At 31.3% G+C, this 12,636-nt stretch overlaps 1 protein-coding gene across 1 annotated transcript; it reads right to left on the bottom strand.

Moving 5' to 3' along the window:
• Nucleotides 1-3,586: 3,586 nt before the first annotated feature.
• LOC137639752 (autotransporter CRAC-like) lies at nt 3,587-4,849 on the bottom strand. Its single transcript, XM_068371996.1, has one exon. The coding sequence runs from the start codon at nt 4,847-4,849 to the stop codon at nt 3,587-3,589; it is 1,263 nt and encodes a 420-aa protein (XP_068228097.1).
• Nucleotides 4,850-12,636: the final 7,787 nt, after the last annotated feature.

Raw genomic sequence — 12,636 nt, forward strand, 5'->3', positions numbered from 1 at the left:
AGGTGTATGAGGACAGAGGAGAATCTGTAAAGAATATGGCAGGCAATTCAGTGTATGCGTAGGCAAAAGGGAAAATTAATCGTAACCAGAAAGAAGAATCCAATGTAATACTATCTGACCAGTCAAAAAAAAAAACCATAACTCTCTAGCGGCAGTATCTCAACGGGTGGCTGGTGCTTTAGCCAACCCACTACCTACTAATACACCCATTACAGTTAAATTTCCCTTTTCCTCTTTATTTTTTAATTTCTTGAGACATTGAGACATATGATTTAGAAATAAAACAGGCCTTGGAGAATAGATAGAGTGTAGTTTGTATTTTGTTTTTTGTTTTTAATGGCAGTCATTAAATGGTCGCTTAGTTTAAAAGCTAATACCCTAAAATTTGCAATCACCTCGATCCGTACTATTACTAAAAAGATGTTTATAGATTTTGTTTTTGTATGGAATGTCAGTCATCCAACTTGTTTTGTTTAGATAAATAACCTAAAATTCGGAAGAAATGCTAATAGATACAAAGTACTTTAAACAGAAAATTCTTGACATGCGGCAGATAAGATAATACGCCAAATCGTCCTCCGCCAAAAAAAAAAAAAAAAAAAAAAAAAAAAGAACCTACGCCTAAACTTTCACGTCTGCAAGATCAAGTCAAAAAGTCACATTCCGTAAAACAGTCAATTGTCCAAAGGTGTTTGATATAGGCTATGCGTCTTGAACAATAATAGGAAAGAAATGGTGCAGTAAAGATATTGAGAAACCACATTTTATTACTAAGTATTTGAGTGTCAAGGCCATGCTTGATATATCTTTAAATCTTATTTAGATCTGCCAAATGTTCAGTAGTTATTACTGGTTTCTCGTATCACAAAAATATAGCTTATTTTATCTACAAATTATATCTATTAATCCTGTTATACTCAATGTAGCGGTGAAAATATCAAATCAATGTGTTAATTTGAGAATTGTGAAAATCATATTAAGTCCTTTTCTTTTCAGATCTAAAGCTACCAACCTTTATTATTACTATACAAATTATTCTTTATTGATAATAGAAATTCAAATGAAATGCTTAATCTAATATTTTGTAATGGTGATGTTTTGATAAAATTTGTTGTTAGCCTAATATCCTTAATACACTACTTGCAATTTCAATAGATTTTTACTCTCAACTAAAAGTGTCGTTCCAGGATCATTAATCATAATAAAAGAAGATCCAGATTCATTCATCATGATATCAGAAGATCCAGGATCATTAATCATAAAGTAAGAAGATCCGTAAGAAGATGTAGGATTATTAATCATAATGTAAGAAGATCCAGCATCATTAATCATAATGTAAGAATATTCGTAAGAAGATCCTGGATCGTTAATCAAAATGAAAAAAGATTCATGATCATTAATCATGATGAAAGAAGATCCAGGATCATTAATCATAATGAAAGTAGATCCAAGACCATTCAATCATAATGAAAAAAGATCCAGGATCATTAATCATAATAAAAGAAAATCCAAGACCATTAAATCATAGTGAAAGAAAATCTAGAATCATTAATCATAATAGAATAAGATCTAGGATAATCACTCATAATGAAAGACGATCCAGGATCATTAATAATAGTGAAAGAAGATCCAGCATCATTAATTATGAGAAAAGTGACAGGATCATTCATCATAATGAAAAAATCCAGGGTCTTTATTCATAATAAAAGAAGATCCAGAATAATTGATTATAATGAAAGAAAATCCAGGATCCTTAATCATATGGAAAGACGATCTAGGATCATTAATCATAATGAAACGAGATCCAGGATCATTCATCATAATGAGAGAAGATCTAGGATCATTCATCATAATGAAAGAAGATCCAGCATCATTAATCATAATATAAGAAGGTCCAGATTCATTACTCATAATATAAGAAGATCCAGGATTATTAATCATAAGAAGATCCAGGATTATTATTCATAAGAAGATACAGGATCATTAATCATGATGAAAGAAGATCCAGGATCATTAATCATAATGCAAGAAAATCCAGGATCATAAATTATAATGGAAGACGATCCAGGATCATTAATCATAATGAAACAAGATTCAGGATTATTATTCATAATGGAAGAAGATCCAGGATCATTAATCATAATGTTAGAAGATCCAGGACCATTAATCATAATGAAAGAAGATCCACGATCATTAATTATAATATAGAAGATCCAGGATCATTAATCATAATATAAGAAGATCCAGGATCATTAATCATAATATAAGAAGATCCAGGATCATTTTTCATAAGAAGATTCAGGATCATTAATCATATTGAAAGAAGATCCAGGATAATTAATGATAATGAAAGACGATCCAGGATCATTAATCATAATAAGAGAAGATCCGGGATCATTAATCATAATGAAAGAAGATCTAGGATTATTAATCACGATGAAAGAAGATCCAGGATCAATAACCATAATGGAAGAAGATCCAGGTTCATTAATCATATTATAAGAAGATCAAGGATCATTAATCATAATGAAAGAATATCTAGGATACTATTCATAATGAAATACGATCCAGGATCATTAACCATAATGGAAGAAGATCTGGGATCATTAATCATATAAAAAGATCAAAGACCATTAATCATAATGAAAGAAGGTCCAAGATTATTAATCATAATGGAAATAAGGTCCATAGGTCAAGGATCATTAATCATAATGAAAGAAGATCCAGGATAAATAATCATAATGTAGGAAGATCCAGGATCCTTAACCACAATGGAAGAAGATCCAGGATCATCAATCATAATGAAAGAAGGCCTAGGATTATTAATCATAATGGAAGACGATCTGGGATCATTAATCATAATGAAACAAGATAGGGGACCATTAATCATAATGGAAGAAGATCCAGGATCTTTATTCATAATGAAAGAAGATCCAGGATCTTTATTCATAATGAAAGAAGATCCAGGATCATCAATCAAAATGAAAGAAGGCCCAGGATCATTAATCATAATGGAAAAAATCTGGGATCATTAATCATAATGAAACAAAATACAGGATCATTAATCATAATGGAAGACGATCCTGGATCATTAATCATGATGAAAGAAGATCCAAGGTTATTATTTGCAATGAAAGAAGATCCAGGATTATTTATCATAATGGAAGAGGATCCAGGATCATTATTCATAATGTAAGAAGATTCAGGATCATTAATCATAGTGAAAGATGATCCAGGATAATTAATGATAATGGAAAAAAGATCCAGGATCATTAATCATAATGAGAAAAGATCCGAGATTATTATTCATAATGAAAGAAGATCCAGGATCATTAACCATAATGGAAGAAGATCCAGGATAATATTGCAAGAAGATCAAGGATCAATAATCATAATGAAAGAAGGTCTAGGATTATTAATCATAATGAAAAAAAGATCCTGGATCATTAATCCTAATATAAGAAGATCAAGGATCATTAATCATAATGAAAGAATATCCAGGATAATTAATCATACTGTAAGAAGATCCAGGATCCTTAACCATAATGGAAGAAGATCTAGGATCCTTAATCATAATATAAAAAGATCAAAGATCATTAATCATAATGAAAGAAGACCAAGGATTATTAATCATAATGGAAGACGATCTGGGATCATTAATCATAATGAAACAAGATACAGGATCATTAGTCATAATGGAAGAAGATCCAGGATCATTATTCATAATGAGAAAAGATCCAGGAGCATCAATCAAAATGAAAGAAGATCCAGGATCATTAATCATAATGGAAGACGACCTGAGATCATTAATCATGATGAAATAAGATACAGGATCATTAATCATAAAGAGAGAAGATCCAGGATCATTATTCATAATGAAAGAAGATCCAGGATCATTAATCATAATATAAGAAGATCCAGGATCATTAATCATAATATTAAAAGATCCAGGATCATTAATCATAACATAAGAAGATCCATGATCATTAATTATAATGAGAGAAAATCCAGGATCATCATTCATAATGAAAGAGGATCCATGATCATTAATCATAATATAAGAAAATCCAGGATCATTAATCATAATATAAGATCCATGATCATTAATCATAATGGAGGAAGATCCATGATCATTAATCCTAATATAAGAAGATTCTGGATCATTAATCATAATATAAGAAGATCCAGGAACATTAATGATAATGGAAGTAGATCCATAATCATTAATCATAATATAAGAAAATCCAGAATCAATATTCGTAATGAAAGAAGATCCAGGATCATTAATCATGATGGAAGAAGATCCAGGATCATTAATCATAATATAAGAAGATCCAGGATCATTAATCATAATGGATCCATAATCATTAATTATAATATAAGAAGATCCAGGATCATTAATCATAATGGAAGTAGATCCATAATTATTAATCATAATACAAGAAGATCCAGGATAATTTTTCATAATGAAAGAAGATCCAGGATCATTAATCATAATGGAAGAAGATACAGGATCATTAATCATTATACAAGAAGATTTAGGATTATTAATCACAATGGAGGAAGATCCAGGAATCATAATATGAGAAGATCCAGGATCGTTGATTATAATGGAAGTAGATCCATAATCATTAATCATATTATTAGAAGATCCATAATCATTAATCATAATATAAGAAGATCCAGGATCATTAATCATAATGGAAGTAGATCCATAATCATTAATCATAATAGAAGAAGATCCAAGATCATTAATTATAAGGAGAGAAGATCCAGGATCATTAATCATAATGAAAGAAGATCCAGGATCATTAATCATAATGGAAGAAGTTCCAGGATCATTAATCATAATGTAAGAAATGTAGAGTGATCTGACTCCCTTTCTTGTTTTCTGAAGTGTTCTGAAAAAATTAATATTTCTCTTCATAATTCGGAAAATTTTAATCCAGTTTATGAGTTTTCCACTAATTTATGAGTTTTTCTCTTATTTATGAGTTTTTCACTTATTCGTGAGTTTTTCGGAAATCCACCTGCCAAATCTGGCTGGAATTAATAACAACACCTCAAGCAGACTAATCTTTGAACATATCCCTTATAATCCAATATAATGAGTAAGTGTATGATTATATATATATATATATATATATATATATATATATATATATAATATATATATATATATATATATATATATATATATATATATATATATATATATATATATATATATATATATATATATATATGTATATATATGTGTATATATAAATATATATATATATATATATATATATATATATGTATATACATATGAATAAATATACATACATATATATATACATATATATATATATATATATATATATATATATATATGTGTGTGTGTGTGTGTGTGTGTGTGTATAAATAAATAAATATACATATATACATATATATATGTATAAATATGTATGTATATATATATACATATGTATATTTATATATATATGCTTTTTCTAGCCACGCAGAGCTCTCTCCTTCCCTTGGATAGATGGGAGAGTGTAGTCATACCCTGGTGAGAGAGGTGCGTGTATGTATATCTATCTATAAAATCAGCTGTCATTTTTGTCAGGTTGCATACACTAGTAGAGGTATAAAAGTATTCTAGTTTACTGACGTTTGGAAATAGATTTGAGGTCACAGCTCTATGGGAATCTAATTACAATACTTATGAAAAACTAGTAATATTCAATCATTTCTAAAACGCTAAGTCATTTGGATTTTTTTAGCATCGCTAACTACCTTCGCATGTTGAAGATAATATTTACTCGTTTAGAAATTGATCATAGAAATGTGGACCAATATTTATGGGAATGCTTCTCACGCATACGGAAAAATTCCAAAACTTAATGATATTTTAGGTTATATTTATATCAGTTTACCGACGGAATTGAGTACTGCCATGATTTCGGTGGCCTTTATCAACATCCCAAGACCAAATCATATCGCCAGAAAATGCTGAGTACTTTGTTTGCGTTTAAAAAGTTTGAGGTATTTAGTAGAGCTAGATCCATCGAACATACTGCAGTAATAAATTTCTGGAACAAAATTTTATTTACTAAAGGTTTCCAACGCTGGAAGACAATTTATGGTAATGCGGAATTAAGATCTTCACACGAAACTCACCTATAAGAGTACTATTAAGAATCGGATGAAATACTAAATATATCAATATATCACATAAGATATATTTTTCTTTATTTTGAAATGAACAGAATTTCAAGAACCAGTTATTATTCTATTCGAAATTACTAAGAATAGAGAATATAAAATTGCCTATTGTATTATCAATGAAAAAAAATAAGACAGTGCCTGTAAATTTTCATAGCAGGTCTAGAGTGTCCGTTCCTACAGCAATAAAATTTACAATATCGTATAAAGTTTCAGCAGCAGATTCTAATGTTTTTATGCCATTTTGAAAAGTTCATTGGCATCGTTTAAAAATGAAAGTCTTAAATTTTTCCGACAAGGAATTCTCTCTCTCTCTCTCTCTCTCTCTCTCTCTCTCTCTCTCTCTCTCTCTCTCTCTCTCTCTCTCTCTCTGCAGTAGTCTTTTTTTCAGCAATAATGTAATAGTTTTCAGAATCTTATGATGTCCTAAAGTTTAACACAACCATGAATTTCTCATTACAGATGAAGTCTGCTCTATGGTAGGGTGTGGCTACTTCTCAAAGGATCTCGACAACGGGGAATTAATTCGGTCGTCTGTGTTCCGGGATTTTGTCAATGTGGCCAGAAACCAACCTACTTACAGCACTAATTCTTACCCTGAGTAAGATTTCCCTTAGTTCTTGTTGTTGTTTGCTTTCTTAAAGCAGATATTTATTTGCATTATAATTATCATTATTGTTATTATTATCATTATTATTGCTGATATGCCCTGTAGCATGGGACTGAAGCAGTCATCTTGATAAAGACGTATAATCCTTACAGCATCTAAAGAAAACCTTGAGATTCTTTCAGATAAAATTACCCTGATTTGTGACATATTGATCATAGATGTTCCTCACTACTACAAAACTTGGCCATCACGACATTAACGGCTTGAGATAGAGATTTAGTTTCGACGGCCCAGAGGTGAACCTGCTGAATCATCAGTAGCCAGTGCCTTGTCCGCTTAGTCTGAGTCCTACCCCAATGCAAATTCTTAAATCTGGGTCCTAGCTTTGGTGGAGAGTGAGATTAGATATCATCCTCAAGTGATTCTAGTCAGTCTCTATGTGTGACAGCACAATTAGCAACCTTTATTAATTGGTAATAGAATATGATGTTTCTAAGGTCATAAAAAAATTTAAAATTTTATGAGGAAATCTAGTTTACAGATATTGCATCATACAGAAGTTAGCAAACTTGAGGGATTATTTTGAGGTAGCTTACTTTCTGCTCATGTGAAGAATGGATATTAAGATGTTGTCTGGTTAGCCCTAAACAGAATGCACCTTTGGTATGTTAAAAGTATAAAAGGGACCGCTGGGTCAAGATGATATATTGTGGAATTTACATAGTGGCTGACTAGAGTTTGCAATGTATATTTGGCTGAGGTGAAAGTCCCAAAAGTATAGCGTGAAGAATAAGTATCCATTTGTACAAAGGTATGAAGGCAACTGTGAATTGAAGGCGTTAACACTACTTAGTATCCAAGGGAAGTGTATGGTAGGAAGTTGATTGAGAAAATAAGATAGGAGACAGAGGGACCACTAGGGGTAGAACAGTGTAAGTTTAGTCAAGGATGGGGAATAGGCATGAATTGTCTGTTATGAAATAGTTATGTGAGAAAAATGAAAGTAAAATTAAATAGATGCATATAGCATACAAGGATCTAGAAAATGATCATGATATAATAAACTTTGAAAAAATGTGGAGGCTGTTCAAAATGTTTGGTATAGCTGAATAAGTATAGCTGTTGGACGAGAACAAGGTATTTATGTGCAGAGTTATGAGATAAGAAACTTAATTTTGAACGAGGTGTGAAATGATTGATGTTTGCAGAGAAGGTGCAAATACTCTAGGTCTGCTAAATTCCTTTTACCAATCCAGTCCAATCCTTCTCCACCATTTCTGACTGTTCTACGAATTACAAAATCCATTAGGAGGATAAACAACATAGTTGACAACACATTCCCTAGGAGTACTTTGCTGTCCACAGGAAATTCATTTCATAAGACTCCATTAACATTAACTTTGCACTTGCTATGATCGAGAAGAGACTTAATCAATATATATATATATATATATATATATATATATATATATATATATATATATGTATGTATATATATATATACATATATATATGTATGTATATATATATATATATATATATATATATATATATATATATATATATATATATATATATATATATATATATATATATATATATATATATATATATATATATATACATATATATATATATATATATATATATATATATATATATATATATATATATATATATATATATATATATATATATATATATACTCCAGATAAAGTCAGCTCCAGCTAGGTTTCAGGATGAGACGAAAATTAAAGTCGTGTTTTTTCCACTTTATATTTGTTGTCAACCTGTGTTTCAAATCCTTTTCTTTACATGAGCCTTCTTCAGGACTACAATGGCTGAACACTAGAGAATTACACTTCAATGTAAAGGCTAAAGCATTTAAAATCTAAATTGAAAAATAATTAAAAACTCCAAAATTTTTAATTCAATACTTTTCCATTCATCATCTCCTACTTCACGCTTCATAATCCTAAGCCATGTATGACTTGGTTTTCCAACTTTCCTAGTGCCTCGTGGAGCCCAGTTAAATGTTTGATGAACTAATCTTTCTTGGGGAGTGCGACAAGCACTCATCATGATATCATCCACATTTGGTACTTGAGTAATCTCTCTTATAGTTTCATTTCTAAACCTGTCCAGCCAATTAACTCCCAATATCCTTGTGTGGGCTTTGTTCTCAAATCTACTTAATCGGTTGGAGATGGTTTCACTGTCATACCATGACTCATAACCAGACAGTAACATCAATCTTACTAAACTGATATGTAGTCTGATTTCTATATGTAATTTCAGACAATTTGATATCCAAATTTTACTTAACCTGGCCATTGTCTGATTTACTTTCTTTTCAATCTTTCACTGAACTCTTATTCTAAAGACCCTGTATTGGAGATCATAGTTCTTAAATACTTTAATAATTCCACGTTATTAATCCTATCTCCTTCCAATGATAATTCCTCTTCCATTGCATACTCCGTTCTCATTATCTGTCTTTCATCTATTTATCTTGAGTTCAACCTCGTGTGATGATTCATGCATTCTGGTAAACAAGCAAATCCTGTGGTGTTCTGCTAATAAGGAGAACGCCATCAGCATACTCTAGGTCTGCCAATTTCCTATTACGAATTCAGTCCAATCCTTCTCCACCATTTCCGGTGTTCTACATATTACAAAATCCATAAGGAGGATAAACAACATAGGTAACAACACATTCCCTTGGAGTACTCCGCTTTTCATTGGAAATTCCTTTGATAAGACTTAACAAACATTAACTTTGCATTTGCTAGGCTCATGAACAGACTTAATCAAGTTGACATATTTGAGCGGAATTCCATACTAACGCAGGATTCTCCACAAAATTGGCCGGTGCACACTATCAAGGGCTTTTTCATAATCCACAAATGTCATCAAAAGTGGATTTCTTTATTCTACATATGTTGTGAAACATGTCGCGAATGGAAAATTTGGTCAGTACAACTTCTACCTTTCCTAAATCTTTCTTGTTAGTCTCTCAGCTTTTCATCAAGGCAATTCACGTATTTTCCATTTCACGGAATCTCGGACTTTAATTTTTTCTGTACTGTTAATTAATTTTGGAGAGTCCAAATACTTTTACATTTCCAATTGTACCTCCCATAGCCTTTTTATTGAAGTGTAAGTATATTTCAGCCACAATACTCCGCACAAAGATTCGAAAAACGTGTACAAACCAAATATTATCCTGGACCCTACCTGTAGCTCCGTGTTTTCAAGAGAAATGTTGGTTTTTCTTTTAGACACCACGGGCCAACCAAACTTGAGCTGAACACTGTACCACTCAATCAATGCTTCCTAAATTATAGATGATGCTTTGTCCAGCGTTAATCTTTGACTTAATATTTATAAATTTAGCAGGCTGCATTGTTCTTATTTGCAAGTACCATAGATGGATATACAGTAGAATTACACAAAGGAACAAGGAATCATTTTCCATCTGATTCCAGACATACAGACATCAGTTCAAAGCAAGCGAGCCTCTATTGTTCTGCCAATATTATCTAATTTCTTTACCATGCTCCAGAGTGGAACTTGATCCATTAAGACAGTGATAAGTCGCGAGTTTGAAAGACTGCGGATATTGTCGGTTCTTTTTTTGTTATAGGGGTAACAGCAATAATGCAGTGGACGACAATACTTGTCGAAATGCTGACAGCTGCGGCCTCAAGACCTACTATAGACTCAATCCTTGGTTTTTAGTTGACATTGGAACGCCGGAAAGGGTCTTCATGGTTGATGTGGGCCCGTGTACTCATCGCCCAATGCGAAGTATTGAGGTAAATCACGCATGCAAACTTTGTCGAATAAATTATCTATACATTACTATATGAAAGATTTCAAATTTTATTTTCAAATGATGTTACATTTGAACTACTTTGAGATATGTCAAGCGAATAAAATCCAATCTAATTTAACTCAATTTTCATTTCAATAGGTCAAGATTGGCCAGGAGCTAGTAACTACTGGAGACTTCTCATCGTACGAAATGTTTGGAAAACTCGATGTCATCAACAATACTTTTCGGTATCTCTTCTCCCAACCACACGGCATTGTGGGAAGATTCATTAGTCTCCAATTAATTGCAACCTCCAACTATTATTTGTGTGACGTGGAGGTACTTGTTTCACACAATTAAAACTCTCTCTCTCTCTCTCTCTCTCTCTCTCTCTCTCTCTCTCTCTCTCTCTCTCTCTCTCTCTCTCTCTATCTCTCTCTCTCTCTCTCTCCAGTGTGCGTTTATCATATTCGCTTGTGCGATCCAGTGTCACTATTATCATGACTGAAACATTACTACAAACCAAGCCAGGAACCTTAGTAATTTATTTTCCACGTTTGTCTATCACAGTATTTAGTATTCTCTATTTAGTATTCTCTATAAGAACTAGGCTTCCCAATGAAAATAATCCAAATGCTAAGAAAACATCTATAAAGAAACTGGTTGAGTGTTTACATGTTACAAAACATTTTTCAAATGAATTGAGAAAAATGCAGAAATAGGCAGCTGCAGCTTTTGCTAGATAACATGGCTATCAATTATGTAACATTAAAGCACGCTTTGTTTTACTATTATACTGAAGATGGAGAATTATAACAACACAATGAATGGAAAAAATATGAATAATAATATTAAATTAGTTTCTTGCAATAGGAAAAGTGTATGCCAAAATACAAAACTGTAACAGTAACTAGATACATTTTCAAAGGCCCTGCATTATTTTGAAATACTGTACTCGTTGCCCGTTGTCTCCTTTAAACTGCCAAGAAATCAAAAGTTATTCCTAAACTGTTTTAAATTATCTTGATATCTAGTTTACACATCAACAATATATATATATATATATATATATATATATATATATATATATATATATATATATATATATATATATATATATATATATATATATGATTTACATACCATCTTCTTTCATGGGCTTCTTTAACTATCCTGATATCTACTTTCTTTGTGTGTTTTTTTTTTTTCAAATATCGATTTTCGTCGTCTCTATTAAACTGTTGTCATGTTCGTTTTCAATAGTTATTCCCAACTAACTAAATATTTTTTCTTGTTTCTTTCTATTCAGTTGATTCAATGACCCCTTTCAAAAGATTTGTTGACTTTTCCTTATGATATTTTTTTTAATATTCAATTTTTTCTTTATTTTCCGTTGATTCGATTATTCTTTCCTTGCCTCTTTTCAAGTTATCCAGTTAGTTCTTTCTTTGGCTCTTTTCAAGCGATTCAATTACTCATTTTCTTGTCTCTTTATAATGGTTTCAATCACTGTTCCTTATTCGTTTTCAGCTGGTTCAATTACCTTTTCATGTGCCTTTTTAAGTGATTCAGAGAATCTTTTCCATGTTTCTTTTCAAGTGATTCATTTACTTTTCATCGCTTCTTTACAAGTAATTCCATTATTCTTTTCCTTCCCTCTTTTAAATTGATTCAATGACTCTTTTACCTTTCCCTTTTCAGTTGATTCAACGAATTTTCAATTGATTCCTTGGCCACCGCCGTCTCAATAATGCCTTGGTTCTGTTTCACTGATTCAGTGATTTTACTCATTGTCTCTTTTCAACTTATTTTATTGCTTTTCCTTTGTCTCTACAACCTATTCAATTACCCTTTCCCTTTCACCTTCACCTGATTCTATGAGATTCCTTTCTCTTTTCAAGCGATTGAACTATTCTTTTCCTTTCCTTGATTCCTCTGATTAATAACTTTATCTTTGAGTTTATTCAACCGACTAACTGGTTCTTTTCCTTATATCTTT

This window comes from Palaemon carinicauda, chromosome 4, assembly GCF_036898095.1.
Source record: "Palaemon carinicauda isolate YSFRI2023 chromosome 4, ASM3689809v2, whole genome shotgun sequence".
NCBI lineage: Eukaryota > Metazoa > Arthropoda > Malacostraca > Decapoda > Palaemonidae > Palaemon > Palaemon carinicauda.